The sequence below is a fragment of the Chelonoidis abingdonii genome, chromosome 25 (genome assembly GCF_003597395.2).
Source record: "Chelonoidis abingdonii isolate Lonesome George chromosome 25, CheloAbing_2.0, whole genome shotgun sequence".
Lineage (NCBI taxonomy): Eukaryota > Metazoa > Chordata > Testudines > Testudinidae > Chelonoidis > Chelonoidis abingdonii.
Genome location: NC_133793.1, coordinates 20,148,603 through 20,168,899, shown reverse-complemented (window position 1 = coordinate 20,168,899; position 20,297 = coordinate 20,148,603). Strand labels below are relative to the sequence as shown.

Genomic DNA, 20,297 nt, shown 5'->3' with positions numbered 1-20,297 from the left:
GTTTCTTAAAGGGGAGAGTGTTAGGCATGAACTCACTACACCCTGGATGGGGAAGGATTAACTCCTCACTGTGGGCTGAGGAAGACACACATCCACATCCCTGCTGGGCATACTCCAGGTGCAGCACTAGTATAAAAGAGAGTAGCCCAGCTCATTCTGTGTTGACCTTTGTGGAGGAAGGATGCTCCTTGCTGGCAGCCCCAGAGCAGCTGAAACCCCTCACCATGGAAGCCGGAGCTGCAGAGACTCAGGCTGATGCCCAAGTGCCACTGAACGCCAGAGGGGGATCAGAGTTACCGGGAACTGATGTGCCAAGAAGCCCAGAGACCCTGACAGTGCCTCAACTACAGCTCCAAAAGATATGGTAGGAAGTGACTGGGGGGGAACTATCTATAGTCCAGTAAGAAGATGGTGAATTTCAGTTGGATTCCTGCGGACTCAGTGGTGGAACCCTCTGTTGCTGTTAGGGGCCTGGGCTGGATACAGACAGAATGGATTCCAGAACAGTAGAGACCCAAGAGGCATGATGTTTCTGAGCAAGTGTCAACCTAAAAAGCCAAATCTCTACATTTTGAGCTGCCTTTCTCTGCTGGTAAGAGTGTAGCCCATTCTAACTTCTTTTAACTTTGTGTTAATGTTTTTATGAATGACACTATTTTAGCACCTTGGAAATTATCTTAGTTTTAAAGGGATCTGCCAGAAGGACTTTGAGTTTTGTGAATGTAAAAGGCTTGCAGTGTGGTGTAAGCAGCCCCCAAATGCTTCCTTTACAGCCATAATCTTCATTTTTCCAAGTCTAGCTTATTGGCAAATATCCTAGTTCTTCTAACAGCAATTTTGATTTTTCAGAAGTCCAAAGAAGATATGGTAAGATCTGCATTGACCTTTGTCAAGCGCAAGTGAATCTGACACACCTGAAAGCTCCCGGTGTTGTGATATTCATGGTTTTGACAAAGCTCCTTTTGAGTCACTCCGTGTCTGTGAGCATCAGTTTCTTATGTGGAAGGTAATTTCCTTGCTGACTAACTTCAGATAACAGAGTGAGCTACTTAGAGTGACTGATCATCTTATATCAAGTTTTATAGGGATGAAGCGATGCTGCAGTTGTATCCTAAATTCCTTCCTATCTTTTTCTGAGCATTACAAGAGAGATGCAAAAGTTATCTAATCTCAAAGATGTGTGAGTTCCATCTTTAGTGAGCTAATCATCCTGCCAGCATTCCTTCACATGCATGCGTATCTCTGTCAGTGAGGTCCTATTCTCAACTTGATGTTGAAAAAGCCCTTTTTAAAAAAAACCCTAAATCTGTAGTGTATGATGTTCATTGACACAGTTTCCTGTCAAGCATTCCTCTAAGTGAAGCTGCCTAGTCTCCTGCCTTTAAATAAGTTACTTTCTTGAATGTCATCTCATACAGTATTCACTTGTTCATCTTAATTTGTGGCTTGTGTTTTTTAGTGAGGAGGTCTGTTTTCACTAAGTGGTTTTTATTCCAAAAAACCTCATGGTTTTTCTTCAGAAAAACTTCATGTGATCTGGCTGTTGCTTCATGCTTCAAGGAAACTTTTTGGGTTAGGTTCTAAAGGGATCTGAGATACTGATGGTTGGAATGTGTTTGATGAAACTTGCACTCAGTTATTTCTGTCTGAGGATCAAAATCCCTAAGAGTGATTCTACCCTGTGTAGTGCTAAAACATCAGCCCTAATAGAGGGATTCCTGTTTGGAGTCCTTTTTCAAAGAAGAATTAACAGGTAATGTCACATGTTCTCTGGTGGGCATTCTGGGAGCCTTCCAGGAGGTTTTCTCAAAGATTCACAATCCTATATGAAAAGGTATGAGACCTTTTAGTCCTTTTACTGTGGTCCTGCTCTAAATGCCCATAAACTGGCAAATTTGTAATGCAAAACTGTCCTCTTGCAGTATCTAAGACTAAGAAGATCACCACTTCAAGCTGAATTTTTATGGGTGGTTTCTTAACATTGTTTCCAATGCCTGCTTTAGTGGTCAGGTTTTAGAGTGGTAGCCACGTTAGTCTGTATCACCAAAAAGCACGTGGAGTACTTGTGGCACTTCAGAGACTAACAAATTTAATTGAGGATAAGCTCAGGAAAGCTTATGCTCAAATAAATGTGTTAGTTTCTAAGGTGCCACAAGTACTCATTCTTTTTGTTTTAGTAGTAAAACCCATTGTCTTGTTTGCTCTTGATTACCCTGTGACTGTGCTGTTTGCAGGTGGAGTACAGGGAGATGGATGAGAGTCTTGCAAACCTCTCTGAAGATGAATATTACTCTGAGGAGGAGAGAAATGCTAAAGCTGAGAAAGAGAAAAAGATACCACCACCACCACCGCCACCAGCCCCTCCAGAAGAAGAGAATGAGAGCGAGCCAGAAGAGCCATCTGGTGAGTGGTGAACCAGCTCTCCTAAAGGGTAGCACCTGCACTGTTTCAGCTGCAGAAACTTGTGGTCATTCAGGTACAGCATCATGACCACTGGGTTCAGTTTAGCTCTAGTACGAAGGAAAAAGATGTCTGTCCTGTGAAACTTCCTTTGCTGGTCTGTGTGTGAAAAGAGGCTAGACAAATGCATAGGATCAGATTGCCATCTTCTAGTCTTGTATCAATGTGCATGATGAGACTGCAAACTGAGACAAATCTTTAGCACTAGGTTTTCTGTCTTTGAACGCTTGTCTAGGTAAACAGATGCTTGTCAAAACAGCTGCTGTTTCCTAGGCTGGCACATCTGCGCATACGCAAATATTCATTCTGTTTGTCTTCTGTGGGCAAAGATGCCAGGAATTACTGGGTGAATTCTGTGGTGTGTGCTATGCAGGAGATCAGACTAGTTCAGTGATTCTCAGACTGCGGGTCGAGACCCCAAAGTGGGTCACGACCCAGTTTTAATGGGGTCGCTAGGGCTGGTGTTAGACTTGCTGGGGCCCAGGCTTGAATCCCACTGCCCAGGACTGAAGCTGAATCCTGTCCCCCACCATCTGAGGCCGAAGGCTTCAGCTCTGGGTGGCGGGGCTCAGGTTACAGGTCCCCAGCCTGGGGCTGAAACCCTTGGGTCTCTTCTCTCGCTCCCCCCCCCCCCCCAGGCAATGAGGCTCAGGCTTCAGCTTTGGACTTCCCACCCGGGGGAGTGAGGCTCGGGCTTTGGCCCTCCCGCCCAGGGTGGCAGGAGTCAGGCTTGCTCAGGCTTCGGTCCCCCCTCTGGAGTCATATAATTTTTGTTGTCTGAAGGGAGTCACGGTACAGTGAAGTTTGAGAACCACTGGACTGGTTGATGATAATGGTCCTTCATGCCTTAAACTGCAAATCTGTAGGCTTGTATTTTTATATTTCTCAACAAATTCTGTTTGCATAAACCTTACTGCTTTTCTCCCTGCCTTTTGGTAAAGGTGAGAGGTCCCCTTTAGAAAAAGGAAGGGGAGTGCAAGTATGCTTAGACTTTACATTTATGAAATTGTGTGGCTGTTTTCTGTGCCCTGTGTCAATCCTAGTTTCTCAGAAGAAAGCATCTATAAGGCATTTACTGGTAGTTAAGAGTACAAGTGCTGCTCAATACATGCTCTGTGCCTCCAGGTTTACCCCAAAAAAACATTTACCCTTGTATTTCTATATCTCCCTTATGAATTAAGTCATCCTTTTTTAAATTCTACCTGCAGGAGAGAGGCTTTAAATGAGTAGTGGCTTTTGGTTTTACATTTGTCATTGCCTGTGTTAGCACTTGCAGCTTTGCCAGTTACCTGTTGATACAGAGATCTTCCTCTCATCTGCTTCTCACAGAGGATGGTGACTGAGCTTGCAAGCCATTGAGGTTGCAGATGGACCTTCCCAGCTTGAGGATTATCACCCAAAGCTTCAGAAAATGTTAAACTCTAATTGTGTGTGATCTGGGTGATACTAAGTAGATCCTGAACCCTGAAATCTCAGTCTGCTCAGGCAATAGGAATGTGCCCTGGTCCTGAAACATAATCCAAAGAGGGAAAAGAATTTTTGTAGAAGTGAAAAAGTTCAGTGATTTAGTTGGGGTTGGTCCTGCTTTGAGCAGGGGGTTGGACTAGATGACCTCCTGAGGTCTCTTCCAACCCTAATCTTCTATGATTCTAAGTTAAAATGATAAAGATCTTTATGTATCCAGTGGTGTTGTAGCTGCGTTGATCCCAGGTTATTAGTGAGACAAAGTGGGTGAGGGTAGTGCCCTTTATTGGACCGACTTCTTTAGTGAGAGAGACAAGCTATCGAGCGCACACAGAGCTCTTCTCCAATAATGATATTCCCTTACCCATCTTGTCTTTTACTTCATTATGGCCAGTCTCTGCCAAAAGTGTCATTTTAATATGTGCAATTAAGAAGTCTGCTGGATAAATGCCTAAGTTAGAACACATTGCATGAGTGTAATCATTATTTCAGTACAAAATTAATGCATTTCACAATTGCTTTTAAGATACCACAAATTCACTATGTATGTCTAAGCATGACCCTTTGGTACTGTTCTGTGAACAACCAAAACAGCACTCTCAGTGCAGTATATCACAAGAGCAAGAAAAATATTGAGAATTGGCAGTTTGACATACACCCATGTACAGATAAATGTATATGCTGCGCATTCCTTTTGACGGCAGGTAGAGTACATACCTGCATAGTCCTACTCCGGTCCCCCGCAGTGAGGTATGGCTTTTAGGCAAATAAAGAGAGCCTGAAGGGTGTGGGTAAGAGTGCAAGTAGGTACCCTGCCCTACTTGCTTTCTGCTTACCCAAACCATGCCTTCGTGTCTACACTGCTGTTTTGAGCTGCTGCTGTAGCTTTTCCCTGATGCTTCCCCGTAACCAGAGCCTTTCACTGGCCTATGTAGGTTCAGATGGCAGCATGGAAACAGCCAGCATTTCACTGTGGCATATAGTTTGTGTAACTAAGTGCTGTCGTCAGTAGCGTATAGTATAGTTGTAGTGTTAGATGCACAGTAACTCACTCAACGTTGTAGTTATGTTCCTGAAAAATGCTACTTTAAGCGAAATGATAAGCGAATCCAATTTCCCCATAAGAATTAATGTAAACGGGGAGGGTTAGGTTCCAGGGAAATTTACTTACACATACTCACTCACTCTAAATTTTAAATAAACAATTTAATACTGTCCACAGCAATGATGATTGTGAAGCTTGGTTGAGGTGGTAAAGTCAGAGGGCGGGATATTTCCCCGGGAATGCCTTGCTGCTAATGATGAACTTCCCTGAGTCCTCAAGGGTTAACACGTTGTTAATGTAGCCCCACATTCTACAAGGCAGTTTGAATGGAGGGAAGGGAGACAGCATGGCAGAGAGAGACAGTCAAGCAGAGTGTGTGAAAGAGAAATGCGCGTTGTCCCTTTCAAGTATGCTGACTCCACTCTAAGTACGCTGCCTTTTTCAGTAGATCAGCAAGTTGAGACAATAGCTGCTGCCAGCAAAGTCCCTCTGTCCTGAGCCCTGTTTCCCCACCCCCCACGCTCAGTGGAGATGGGGGTACAGCAGTGGGGGAGGTGGGGGACACCCTGACATTAGCACCTCTTCCTCCCCACCACCACACAGCAAGCAGGAGACTCCTGGGAGCAGCTCCAAGGCAGAGGGCAGGAGCAGCACACAGCAGTCTGGGGAGGGACAGCTGAGCTGCCTGGCAATTGACAGCCTGCTGGGTGGGTGCCGCACAGGGAACTTAGGGGAGCGGGGAGCTGATGGGGGGCTGCTGGTCCACCCTGGTTCCAAGTCCCCACCAGCTAGCTCCAATGGGTTGCTCGTTTTGCACGCAGTGGACAAAGCAGGTAGCTGCCAAACAACTTTATAAGGGAGCTTTGCGCAATTTTAAACAAGCATGTTCTCTAATTGATCAGCAAGGAAACAGTGTTAACCTGGATGACTTTAAGTGAGGAGTTACTGTATCTTGTTTTTAAAACGTGCTACATTTTAGGCAGTTTTGTCCCATCTTTGTTGTATTAGCTGCCCTTGGAACATGCAAAAAACATTGACACATGCTGAGCTTGTGAAGAAAGACTGTAACTAGAAGAGCTTCTTCCCATAGCCAATCTCTAGCCTTTTTTGCTCTATTTGTAAAACGTGCCTAATTATGCATTTTGGTGAGCATGTCATTTTAGCTGTTAGGATACAGCAAACATAAAAAATGAAAACATTTGCTGCTATGCTGTGAGCGTAGACTTGCTGAAAATTCTTCATCCAAACAATACTAGCAGCAAACTCAGGAACTCTGTTCCACATTCCATTGATAGCTTTTTCTAAAATATATTTGCTCACTTTGGTAACCTGTGTCTCATCCTATTCACCTCAGTGAAGCATGAAATTTAAAGCTTAATTAGGAATATTATGTTAGGAATAAAAAGCTTATAAGGAAATTAAAGGTGGCAAGTACAGTAATGGTAGATTAGCATTGCACAGCTAAAATTTAAAAAATCAGAAAATGCAGAACCTAGTTTCTGCATCACTATTAACTTGGCTGCATTGCATGATCTGTGTTTTATTATACTTAGTATTATAAACAAATGTTAACCAATGTGTAAGCAAGCAAAGAGGACTAGGAAGTAAAATAGGTATGAAGTGGACAAGTTGATCTTACTATAAGAACAATTTGCATTTCTTAACAAATTGTAAATTTTGCAACTTTAACATTTATTAGCTTTTCATTTAACAGTGAAAACTATTTTGCAACCTAGCTATTTGTTTACTATCTCTTGGAACAGCAAAGTAAAGTCAATTAACAGTGTCTTCCACCCTGTGGTAACACAGCTTGGAAGGTAGCAAAGCTCTGGGCCTTGTTTAGGATGTGGTGGGTGTGTTCTTTGGGGACAATTTTCAGATGTTCTGGCATAGCTGGACCAGCAGAGCATTTTGGAATTGCAAACTTTAACAAAGAAGACCCTCAGTATTATAAAACAGCTTTCAGAGGGGTATTTAATAATTAAAGTAACTTTTAAAATATTGTGTTAGAAGCTTAATTTCACTTTTTTCCAAGGTAGGGGAACCAGCACAGATGAAAAGAGTAGAGGGAGGTTTTACAGGTTTTTCTGTTACCGATCTAATTATGTCTGTTAAAGTACCGTATATACTCAATCACAAGCCAGTTCATTTATAAGCCACTGCCCCCTCTCATCCCCCCAGATGGGTAAGTAAAAATGGAAAATTTTTACAACCTGTTCATAAGCTGACCCTATAATTCGGGGTCAGCAAACTTTGGCTCCAGGGCCATCAGGATAAGCCACCAGGGGGCTGAGATGGTTGGTTTATTTTGAGCGTCCGCAGGCATGGAGGTAGACTGAAGTAAACAAAGTGTCTCTGGCCAGAACAGCAACTGGTGGGGAAATTTTTTTGTGGGGGGAGAAGCTGGGAGTCAGGGGAGTAACCCCTATGACCACCCCCCGCATGACCCCACCCTCTCCCCATCCCATCCCATCCCTTCCCACCTTATCTGGAGAGGGCCAGGGAAGGATGTCTCTGGCCTGGATGTAACTGCTCCAGTGGGCCGGACCGGGCGGTGCGGCCACAGCCTACTCCAGCGGGCCGAACTGGGCGGCGTGGCCGCAGCTGCTTCGGAGGCTGGAGGGAGAACAGCATGGCCAGAAGCTGGCCCTGCCTCTTCCCTTCTGTCTCTGCTGGCTGTGCTGCCTCTCCTTGCTCCCTCTGTTGCGGGGAGGGGATGTGTCCCACCTCTCCTTCTCTATACCTGTTCATAAGCCAACCCTCTTCTCTGGTGCTTCCCTTTTTTACTAAAAAAAATTCAGCTTATGAACGAGTATATACAGTATATCTGAGTTATTGGATACCACTGTACTCCTTTAAATTAAGCAACCCTTTTTTTTTTTTCTACCCTTCTTTGGGTTTTTCTTCTCTGCCTTCATCAACTTGAGAGTTTATCCTATTTTTTCCCCATTTCTTGTGGCTTCTTTCCCCACTCAGACCCCATTTGTCTAGTCCTCGGTCAGCCTTTTTAGTTTGTGGTAAGTAATGTTTATAGCTGGTGCTTACCAAGGGAGAACAAGGTTGAATCTGCTCCATAGTAATGTACTGTTGCTTGTCCACAGTGGCAGCTCTGTGCTCTGTCTCATCTGATTTGTCTCCTTTCTTTCTTACGTTTAAACTGAGCATGAAATTTTAGGCCTCCTATGCTACTTTCCCACTGCCTTTATTTGAAGACTGTTGGTGACTGGTACCTTTTGCTATTGTTTCTCTTGTATGAATGAAAGCAAAGTAAAATGGATTCTTCTACCTACCTCCTTCTCCTTGACTACTTTTCGGAACACTCCCCTTTACTCCTCTTCCCACCCACCTCTAGAGACAGAGGCTCCTGAATTTTCTCCTTTGCACATAGTTTGTTCAGCTGGAACGATGTGACATTGACAAAGATTGTGTCAGTGTCGGTTTGTTGGTGTTCTAGAAAAGGCAGCAGGAGCATAACCTTAGGCATTTCTCTGACCTGAGCTGTGTTCCAGTAACTCTAAACCTTATTTGTGCTCAGAAAATGACTTGTTGCTAACCGTACAAGACAGGAGTGGGTCTATCTGAACTGGTATTGAAAACATTTGACTGTTGTAAGTGTAAATACAAAGCATCACACATTCTGTAATAGTACTGAGAACATCTTTGTGCTATCTACTCTGGTTGTCAACACCAGTTCAGAGAGACTGATAGTTGACAGCCAGTAAAAGCAAGAAGTCTATTTCCTAGTGTACACAAGGCATGAGTGTGTGACTTGATATGCAAATAAACTCTTTGTGGTTTAGAGGCATTCTCTTACTATATGGTTGTGGAGCTGTGAGCACAATAGCCTCCCCTTTCTGACTGGGACTGCTGAGTGCTCATTTATTATTCATTCAAATAACTTAGCTCAAGCGCTCTAAAAAATTAGTAGTAAAAATTGTCAGCACATTTTTCCCAACAATAGTCGCCTGGTTAACTAGTAAGTAAGTAAATCTTAGTCCTCTACTTCAGATGAGTGAAAATGTGTGTGCAGCACCTGCCATGGGCCATTACAGGTGGACCAGCAGCTCCAGTAGAAAATGTGTAGTTAACTCTCACTTCTCCTAGGAGACTGACTCTTGGTTACATTGCAACTGAAGTGCCCTAAAACTCTGTGTGGGTAGCAACTTCTGTGGGGTTCTTTATAGAGTTGTATTGTTCAGATTTCCCTTCTTGTGTGTTTCCTATTGTTTGTTTTCATTTTATGTGTAGACTTGGCGTGCTGTGAAGTTCAGAGTGCACTTTCAACATACAAAAGCATGTAAATGTCTGATTCACCATACCATTTTTATTGAGGATTAGATTTGGAGCAGGAGGTAAACTTTAAAATTTGTATGTTGAATTAGGATGTCAGAGACTCTCCTTAAGAGCTTCAAACTGTATCCCAACTGCTACAAAAGGATCCCCCAACTCTAACAAGCAATCTTAACCAGTGTTCTGTACCTCAGGACGGCCATAACTGTGTGATCTACTTGAGGATGTCACTATGAGCCATCATGATCTGAGAGAGGCTACTGTCCCATTAGGCACTGTGAGCCCTAGAAGTCTTTTCCATTGAGCCTAGGAGATTTGTTCTTTAGGAACTCTGCTGGGTGTTGGGACATTATCGTGAAGCATTCTGGTTTGAAGGAGCCTCGAAATAAGTCTAGACTACCAAATGGTGCTTGGATATCTTCAAATCATTCCACTACTTCCTGCTCTTTGGAGCTGAGAAGATGTGTAGACAGAACCATCCAATCATAGAAGCATATCTTCTGTGAGCAAAATTGAGGTAGTTCCTCCAATAGAGATTTAGTGATGCATGAGAAGGGAGCTTATAAAGGCTTGCTCCTATAGGCATCACATTCACACCTATCCCTGTTCCTAAAATTACTCAAGTTTCCGATTAGTATTTTTATTCAGGCAGGACTGCTATCCAGGACTTCTATGTAAGCTAATGTAATTTTGAGGCCTCGTCACATCTTTCCGCTGGTTGCTTTGCATTTCCTTACGTGTCCAGCTCTGGATATAGTGAAAGTTCACCGTAAGGTATTAAAGTACTTTCTACCTGAGTGTGTAGGTGTCCACATCCGTGCTCTGTGGGTCAACAGTATCGACACGCTCTGCTTCTAGGGTTGTTTTAGCGTTCTAATGGATTGTAAGTGCACCAAGGGCATTGAAGCAGATATTATTGGCCTGAACCTTGCATGGTTCGTACTTCAAGGAAAGGTTTATGGAAGAGAAGAAAGAGGCTCTCTTGAAAATAACAAATGCTTTTCAGAATGGTTCACTCTGTCCCATTTCAGTTGGAGAGTGCAGGGATATCCAGGGCAAGATTATCAAATTCTTGCAGTTTTAGTCCTCTAGGCTCTCAATGTAGCCATCCAACCAATCTTCAAACTAGTAGTAAGAAGTGTAATCTTATTATTCCACTCCCAGCTATTAATAAAGCTGATCATAAGTATTTAGCCACCAGGAATGCTACATACTGTGTGCTTCTGCCTTTCCCACAAGAGTGATTTAAAGAGTTCCAATAACAAGGATAAAACTTTAGAAGACTACAAAGTTTGGTGCCCTGGACCTATATTCCAGAAGACAGAATTCTCAGAAAATGTGTTTAGTTAGTTGGTGAAGTTTAATACTTAAATCGCCAACTGCCAGGCCTTTATGTCCACATATGATTTTAACTTATGGAGTAAGGTCCCTGAGTTCTCCTCTTTCCTTCCACAGGGCAAGCAGGAGGACTTCAAGACGACAATTCTGGAGGGTATGGAGACGGCCAAGCATCAGGTGAGGGTGGCGTTTGATGCTTGCCACTTAATAGCAAGAGCCGCCAAATGAGGGATTGATGCTTGCAAGTGCGCATGGGTGTGGGTGTTCAGACTTTAGCAAGAGGTATAGGAGACATTTACTCCTCTTTGAGAAAGGGAGGAATCTCTCTTCTAATTGCAGTTGAAGGCTATGGTGACTAAGTAAATGGAAAGTAAAACTACACTGAAATCCCTCAGGCCGATCTCTCATCCCTCCACTCCTCTCCATGTTCAGAGGAGACCAAACATGGGAAAGGGTACTTCCTGCTCAGCCAGCTTTTACCTATTAGAATGGTACTGAGCTCCAGGCTTCAGTGTGCTAGGCCCTTTTCTAATACACTTGAAACCCATATATTTTTGAAAGGATTGAGTTCATGAGCAGTTTCCCAGCATTTGGCACAGAAGACTTACCTATGGGGTAGGTTAGTCCACTTTTTAATATACTGGCTCATGAATTAGAGCCAACATTTGATCCTAAATATCGATATAAAGGGGAATGCATTTAGCTTGTAATCCCCACCAATTGCTTTCTTTATTTTTAAGTACTTTCAAAGTGCTACCAAAATGTTCATCTTCCTCAAACCATGCCACTGTATGCCTGTGTCACCTGAGGAGTGAGGCATGGGGTTTTAATCAAAGTAGTTATGAGTCATGAGATCCATTCTAGACTGTGAAGAAGTAAACCTCTTTGAAGCAAATACAAAATTCAAGGTATCTCAAGGGTTCACCCTCACCCGTTCTAAATGAAGGAACCTGGTTATGTTTTGGATCTTGGTATCAGCACATATAGAGATCCCTTTTTAAATATTTCAGACTTACAGAGGGGACATAGTCCTTTTTTGCCCTGGACTTTTTGACTGTGCATTTTGCAAATGATACATACGTTACATCAGTATCAAATTGTTTCTGGGAGTGTGCTTTACCCACTTGGTTGGATGGATGGATGGATGGATGAATGATTACTAATTCCTGGAAATTTTCAAAAGAGTGCAGAATGTGTTGCTTTGAATACTGAAAGAGTTTTTCATCTGAAAATGTCCCAGTAAGGTGTGTGGTGTTGAATTGATTTTTTTTTTTATTTTATTTTTTTTAATGGAGCAGTGGCCAACAGAATCCTCTTGGGATGTGTCCTGTGAGGAAGGAGAATACCACCATGCAGATTGGGTTAAATATTCATGAATGGTTTGTACTGTAGTCAGGAAGTAATAAATCTGTGTGTGTTTGTAAAAGAGAGAAGAGCAGAGGAGAATCTGTGGTAGTGAACCGCCTTAATCATAAAGAGATGCACAGAAAAACTGTCAAAGACAAATGTGTGTGAATCCTCCAGGAAGAGACTCTTCCATTCCTTGTTGAGATTTTTCATAAAGCATGGTTCATGTAAGAGTAGAAGGGGAATAGTTTAACCTACCTGAAGGTGATCTAAATTTAGCCTGCTCAATTGCAAGAAATCCACTAGAAGGGTGTTTGGTTTTAAGTGAGCTCTTCTGGTTGGTGACCCATATTAAAATATTTTTCTGGTGTCTGTGGATTATATTTTACACCTATTCCATTCTGATCTTCAGATCTGTTTCCTCAGTATCCGTCTTAGTTCACAAACAAGATAAAAGTAAAGACTTCTGCTCAGCCTTTAATTATGGAAGCTTATCAAAGACAACTTGTTTCTGTGACCTTTTAATTTAAAGCCTGTAGTCTCATGAGATGCAAACATGGCCTTAGGGGGAAAAAACCCTGTTTGGACCATCCCTTTAAATCCGTTCGTAGGAGCTGAAGATTTTCTTTTTAAGGTTCTTTATAGCTGCAGGAGCTTTGTTTCTCAAAACTGGTGAAACACAAACTCTGCTGACTGTCCATATTCAGTGGAAAGGAGATTTGGTATATGTATCTAGATTCTTTCCAAAGGTTTGATTGGGAGTTTTGCATTAGTTGTTTGGACAACATGCTTGGTGCTATGTTTTTTCAGAAAAAGTCTCTGGTTAATCCCTTTGTTTCCAGTAAAAACTCTTAAAACAGTCTAGTCAGCATGTTTGGCATTTGTTCAGTTTGTCTCTAAGAGCCATCTTTTAAAACCTTTTTTTCTCGCTGTTACTTGGTGTTATGGGCGCTTAATCTCTGGTAGTCAGTTCTGCTAAAGGTAATGCAGAGGATGATGGATAGCTTCAGGTTGGTTCACTTGACAATATATGTAGGGTACTTTTACTATACATGCACAATGAATCTCATTTATAGACAGATGGAAAATAGCTATAGAGTAGCCCATCCTCTGGGCTAGTGAACACTTACTACCCAAGGAACTGATCTTCTACCCTCTACAATAGGAGACTTTTTTCAATAGCCTAATAGATATTGCTGTCAGGAAATCTTACTTGATATTCAACCTAGTTTTTTGAGTTCTTATTTTCAGTTTATACTACTAAATAATCCCGCTTGTCTACGCTCCACAGTTATATGCCTCTGTGGTGTTTAGATCCTGCCAGTGATTAGTCAGTTGTCTTCACTCTTAGTTGTCATTCAGTCAAGCTATTCATAGTTAGCTCTTTTAATCTTTCCTCATAAATCACTCTCGTCAGCCCCTTAATAGTTTTCTTTAAGTTACTTCAAATTGGTCTTCATCTTTATGGTATAAAAATGCTCAGAACAGTTTCACCAGACTTGCAGAAATGATGATTTCTCTCCCACCACTTCCCATTCTGTAACATGGTGCCTCTGCCCATCCAACTTAAAATCATACAGATGTTTGTTTCCATAACACACTGCAAAGTCATATCTCATTTGATGCCTTCCACCATCTCCCTTAGTCAATATTGATGCTGGAATTGTTCATTTCAGTGTCATTTCATTATCTGTGGTTTGGCATTTTTTCCTTGGATATATTAGCTTGTATTTTTCTAGTTTAGCTTCTTTTCTGCTTATATTTCTAACCTTCCTAGGTCACCTGGTATTTTAAAATTGACCTTAGTGACATTTGCCTCTCAATGTATTTTTTGTCCTGCTTTTTGTGCCTGTAAGATGTACCTTTAAAGTGAAGTCCAGATGTGCCCTTTCCTTTTATGCAGAAATGTCTGTTTTTATGCACTTTTTTGGTGACTTGTGTGTAGTTAGTTTGTGTTCTACTGTAATTTAAGGAATACGGTCTAGTTAATACTATTGTTCTTGCAGTTTTCTGTAAGCTGTGATTTCCATTTGTTCCAAAAATATTAAATGTTCAGGTGCTTTAATTGGACACCATCTTTGTATATAGAGACACGACTCCTAGTTCGTGTCCAGCAGTAGACTTTAAGCATTGCATTATCTAGGAAAAGATAAAATTCCTTTCCTTTATTTCACTCAGGAAAATGTAGCAGTCTCTTGCATGGATCTGTACTCCATTGCTGTACACATTATGGGTATGCTGGATGGACTGTGGGTTTCTCTGGATTTAGGTAAAGACGACAGTGTTTGTCTGTGTTTAATCTAGACAAACCCTTGGAAGCTGGAGAGCAGATGTGAGGAACCTAGACATTGTCCTCTTCATGGTTTACAGCCCTCTTGGCTTCGGAGGGTCTCCTGGAGGTGTGTGGAGCTTTGAGAGACCAGTCATTCCTTACCGATAAACAGTTTAGTTTTCTTTTCATATCTTTTTATCTCCTCACTTTCACGTATTGCTTGTTTTCTGAATTCCGTGTGCTTTTGTAGTGGTGCTAGTGCTGCTGCCCAGTTTTGATCTGTAACTCAAGGCGCTGGCTGAGATTTTTTGGCTTGCAGAAATAGACAAAAGAAGCTAGTGGAAGTGTAAGACGAAACCAGTTGGCGTATCATTATATATGGATATTCAAAGTGTCTTGACCAGGAGGGGATAGCTTTTTATTAAAAACACTAACAGATCAATTGCTTTTGGAATACTTGTTACACACCTTTTTTACATTTTATTTATTTATTTATTGTGTAGGTGTGGAGGGTGCAGCTTTCCAGAGTAGACTTCCGCATGATCGTATGACCTCTCAAGAAGCTGCTTGTTTTCCAGACATCATCAGTGGCCCGCAGCAGACTCAGAAAGTGTTTCTGTACATCAGGAATCGCACAGTAAGTTCTTCTGTATTAGGAACGTTGATGGGAACATTTCCATATCTTTTTAATAATTTGCAAAGAACATCTGGATGGCTCTGTCTGGCAATTGCTTCTTGTGGTGATTGATGGTTTCTATGATGAGCTGTTCTATTTCAGAAACCTATCACACAAAATCAATACAGATAGTTCTTATCCAGTTCTGGATTGAGGCATTCTTTTGAGGGACAGTATAGGCAAATCTGCACTGGTGTTGGACCTGTTGCTTGAATACCATGCACATTCTTAAGGTTACAAATAGAAGTCTCATATAAGATTTTCTTTTTCGATTGTCCATAACTTTTTCAACTAGTTTCCTTTTGGGCAGAAACATCTATGTTTAGTCTCAGCCTGTTGAGAAAATTAGCTAATTTTGTTGCATAAGAGGTCTGAAAACATTTTTACTTAAGGAAATTTAAGAAAAAATTGCTTATGCATGGAACTCAAATGCCTAAATATTGAAACACTGAATTATGCATGTCTCTTGTCCTCAGTGAATCAAACTGATTCTGTGTCTGTTGCATTTATGTTTTAATTCAAAACATCATTCATGTAACTGAAAATGCTGAGGGTGGCGTTTTCAAATGTGACCAAGTCACTTCGGTGTTGGCTTGGCAACCTGGTCAATTGACCAGTCAAATAAGAGAGAGACAAGGTAGGTGAGTGTGGTATCTTTATCTGGACCAACTTCTGTTGGTGAAAGAGACGAACTTTTGAGCTATGCCTCTTCTTTCAGTCTCTGATTTCCTGGTACCAACATAGCTACAGCAGCACTGCAAATAGTCAAGTAATCTCAGCTGGTCACCTATTTGACTACAGTTAAATCTTTTCAGATTTTTTCAGCAAGAATGCCTTGATGTAGGCAGTAGTCTACCTTTTAGATTGCATCATGATGCCATATGTTAGCAAGCTTACTTAAGTTTGTGATTGCTCACCTTACTACATGCTAATGCCATCTGTTGCGGGGGGGGAAAGGTGAACTAATTGAAAGGTGAGCATCTTGATTTGCTGAGATCTAGACCAAACTCAGCTCTGTGTCAGCTGTCCCGGAGGTATTCATTGTCTCGGTGAACATGTTCTCCCACATTCTTTCTCTTCCTCCTAATCCCTGAAAGCCTGCTTTCAGGTGTTGATGACACACACATTTTCAGCTGTCAGTCATGGGAAAAACTAAAGGAGCCACTGTACATGAATAAAATGTTTCCATAGCAAGGCCATTTTCATTTAAAAGAAAAAGAAAAAAAAGAAAAACCTTACTACACTAGGTGTAAGTTATGACGTAGTCAGAATCTGTAACCATTCACTGTGCTGTTTTGCTGTTCCACTCACGGTGAGTAGCTCTCTTCCTCTCCCCCACCGGATCGAGGGTGACTGTCCTTTTAATAAAATTTATGGCAGGCTCATGTCGGGAGCAGAGGTAGCTAGTCGAACAATTGCCCTTCCCTGTAGGACCACAGGAAGCTGTTTATGAATGGGGAGGGACGGGGGACGGATGACCTTTTCACTCTCAAATTGTGGAATCTCTCGTGGGGGGGGGGCAGTCCCCTATCAGCCACTTTAAACTTGCCGACCCATGCCGAGCACAGTAAAGGCACGTTAGTGGCTGCATGATTTGGCGATCCTTGGGCTGCTATGCTGTGTACTGCAATGATGCTAGCAGAATTAATTCAGGGGTTGCATGGGAAAGTGTTCTACCATGGTGGAAGAAATAAGACTGCCCTGCCCAGAAACTTTCTGCAAAGGATTGCAGAATACCTCCATGAAAGTTTCCTAGAGATATCCATGGAGGATTCCTGGGCTGACCCAGTCCACATAAATAGTCTTTTCCGGGGCCACTCTCAGTGTAGCTGGAGTGGCCTCTTATAAGCAGAGAACCACAGCACCTTGCTGTATACTGACCAGAGGAGGTGCCTTCCCCAACATCGCAGTTGGCCACCGTGATGTCCTGCAACCCACAGGGCTCCAGAGTTAAAAATATTTCTGGCTGTCAGGGAGAATGGATCCATTTTCCATTACCTGTCTCCCCTTCTCTTCCCCCTTGTCTTCCTCATCCACCATATTGTCCTCTATGTTGTCTCTAGACTCTCACACCTGTGAGGTGTCCACGTTGCTTGCAGGGGTATTGGTAGGGTCACCCCCAAGAGTTGCATGCATCTTGTTGTAGAACCGGCATGTGTGGGGTTCGGCACTAGAATGACTGTTCGCCTCCCTTGCCTTCTGGGACATTTAGCAAAGCACTTTTATTTTTATATGGCACTGCTGTGTGTCCCTCGTGTAGCCCGTCTCTTCCCATTTCACGAGTGACTTTTGCATAGATATCAGCATTTCTTCTGCTGGATCAGAGCTCTGCCTGCACAGACTCGTCTCCCCACACAGCGATGAGATCTACCACCCCCTGGGCAGACCAGGCAGGAGTGCGTTTGGGCCATGTAGTCTCAATGATCAGCTGTGCTGGCATGTTCCCAATACTTATCAAACAGGAAATGAGGAATCAAAAGTTCCCAGGGCTTTACACAGGAAACAGCCTCTCCCCTGCTATCTGGCTACAGTGCAGCAGAGTTGAGAGTGATCTCAAGAGCAGTCACAGATGAGCATTGTGGGACACCACCTGGAGACCAATTAAGTCAAATTATACAACGCTGCATCTGCACTACCTCGCAGTCGACCCACAAAAATCAAACTAAGTGCTATGCCTCTCGCAGAGGTGGATTATAGAAGTCGACAGAGGTGATTCAGGTTGGCTTAAAGGACCCAGTAGTGTGGACACATACATTAACAGGTTGACTTAAGGCGACTTTGACCTAACTTTTTAGTGTAATGGTGCTGAGAGAGGGCATCATGCCTGAAAACGTCTTAGTTGGCTGGAATCTTCTGAAATAGCAGGAGTTAAAAATTGACCTGAATGGAACTGATACTTAATAATCTAGAGAGCATTTCTGAAATCATGAGACATTAAGAAGAGATATAATGTATGCAGAGTTAAGGAAAGGCAAAATAATTTGTATGGAATTTTTTACCATGTGTGTGACTCTAAGCGCTCCTGTATTCATACCCTATACACTACTGCAATGAGAGATGTACAAACTATTCCTTGAGAAGTATCATTTGAAAACTAATAACACACTGGTCAAGATCCTTGTGGCATATGTGTGATAATGCTGCATGTGGAGTTATGGATGACCTCTGATATGTTTCAGAGTCTCTTTGAACAAGGTAGAAACCGGTCTACATAGGCCTTGAATACAAAGGAAGCAGAGTGACTAGTGACAATGAAATTGCAGTTTACCTATGCAGTAAACAGAACCATCAAAACTCACAAAGTGGTTGGGGAGTTGACATATCTGGATCATAGACAAGCAAACACAATTCTTTAACCAGTTTGGTCATCAGACAGAGACAGTGAAGGTACATTTACATCAAAGGTGTAATCTCCTCCTCTTGTTAGCTTAATGGAGTAAACTACTCAACTATCACTGCTGGATGGAGACTTCTTACCCCCCGAAAGCCTTCCTGCTTCTTGAAGCAGAACCCATGCCTGTCGGAGTTTTACTGGACCATAAAAAGAGAACTGGATAAATTCATGGTGGTTAAGTCCATAAATGGCTATTAGCCCGGATGGGTAAGGAATTGTGTCCCTAACCTGTGTTTGTCAGAGGATGGAGATGGATGGCAGGAGAGAGATCACTTGATCATTGCCTGTTAGCTTTACTCCTTCTGGGGCACCTGGCATTGGCCACCGTCAGTAGACAGATACTGGGCTAGATGGACCTTTGGTCTGACCCGGTATGGCTGTTCTTATGTTATGAGCAGTGAACCTGTTATCTTTCACTTAAGAAGACAAGGGAAACCAGCGCTCATGCCTCTGTGGAAGGGCCTGACTGGGAGACTGTGACGAAGTGGGACTGTTCTTAATGTTTCCTCTGAATGCTGTGTGGGTGCCTCAGTTTCCCCTATGCATTTCTTAAGTCTCCAATGTGCATAAATGGCCGCCACTCTGTATCCTGGTAACAAATGGCTGGGGCCCTTCCCCCTGCAAGGGAATAGCTAAAGGTGAACAAAGAGGTTAGGTGACCTCCTGGTCCGGGAAAGGAACTCAGTAGAGAAGGAGGGGCTGGAGGGGGTTTCAGTTTGGAACTGGCTGGGGACGGGAAGTGAGGGCAGATGGGATTGTCTGGCTCGCTGGGCTCCAGAATGGACCCGGCTGAGGGATCCCTTTCTCTGTGCCTACAATTTCTGTTTTAGACCGTGTTCCTGACATCTAGTAAACCTCTGTTTTGCTGGCTGGCTGAGAGTCATGTATGACTGTGAAGTTGGGGGTGCGTCCAGAACCTTCTGGCTTCCCCAGGACCCCGCCTGGGCGGACTCAGTGTGGGAAGCGTACAGAGGGGCATATGCTGAATGGTCCAAGGTCAGACCCAGGAGGTGAAGCCGTGTGAGTTTCTTGCCCTGAAGACAGTCTGCTCCATGGGAGAGGAAGCTCCCCAAAGTCCTGACTGGCTTTGTGGGGAGCAGTTCCAGAGCATTGCCTGGGGACTCCGTGACAGAGACCTTCAGTCATTTGGATGAATTAAATCATCTTAAGCAAAGACTGTGCCTTGCTAGATTAAGCTTTAGACTTTTAGATGAATGTTTTCACTTTTATTTGTCTGTAACCATCTCTGCCTTGGTTTTTTTGGTTTGTTTTTTTTAACTTGGCATCACATCTTGATTGATAAACTTTTTATTTATTTCTTTTTTTAATCTAAACCAAACCAGTGCTGTGTTTTCTGTTTAAAGGACAAAACAAGTGATCCAAGAGAGGGCTGGACACTTCAGGATAGACCGTTTTGGGGAAATTTGGGATTGGGGTGTGTTCAGGTCACTTGGCTAGTAGTAACCAAGGCTGGTGGAGACCAGAGCGTGCCTGTGGTGTAACGAGCAGGGTGCTGGAGTCAGTGTTACTGAATGAGGGCTGCTTATCATACAGACACTCAGTGCCTGCTTGTGTGGTGGTTGTGAGCATCCTGACAAGGGAGCTACAGCAGCAGAGCATTTTAAGGCACCCAGGGTTACAGAGCTGGCTGTAACACAAACTCTCATTGGTCTGGATTGCACCCCAAAAGGTGACATGACCATGGAAAAAGTGTTGAAGCTTTAGTGCAAGTTCTCATCTAAGTATGTGACACGTGAGACAGAATGGAGTGTGACAAAGTGGTGGGTCCTGCGCTTATTGGCGGATTTGTTCACCTCAGTGACTTTCCCTCTTGTGGAACCCACAGTCTGGGTCAGCTCCTCCTGTGTCTGATCAGGAGTTGGGAGGTTTGGGGGGAACCAGGGCCTGCCATCTACTCCAGGTTCCAGCCCAGGGCCCTGTGGATCGCAGCTGTCTATAGTGCCTCCTGTAACAGCTGCAGGACAGCTACAACTCCCTGGGCTACTTCCCC

At 43.1% G+C, this 20,297-nt stretch overlaps 1 protein-coding gene across 2 annotated transcripts in view; it reads left to right on the top strand.

Moving 5' to 3' along the window:
* The window catches only part of KDM1A (lysine demethylase 1A), a 156,906-nt gene that overhangs the window by 21,386 nt on the left and 115,223 nt on the right, over nt 1-20,297 (top strand). Inside the window, exons 2-4 of one of the 2 annotated variants that reach the window (XM_032782918.2) lie at nt 2,235-2,403; nt 10,715-10,774; nt 14,720-14,853. In XM_032782918.2, coding sequence (XP_032638809.1) covers nt 2,235-2,403; nt 10,715-10,774; nt 14,720-14,853 — 363 coding nt within the window. The remainder of the gene's footprint in view (nt 1-2,234; nt 2,404-10,714; nt 10,775-14,719; nt 14,854-20,297) is intronic. The other variant, XM_032782919.2, reaches the window with a different exon arrangement.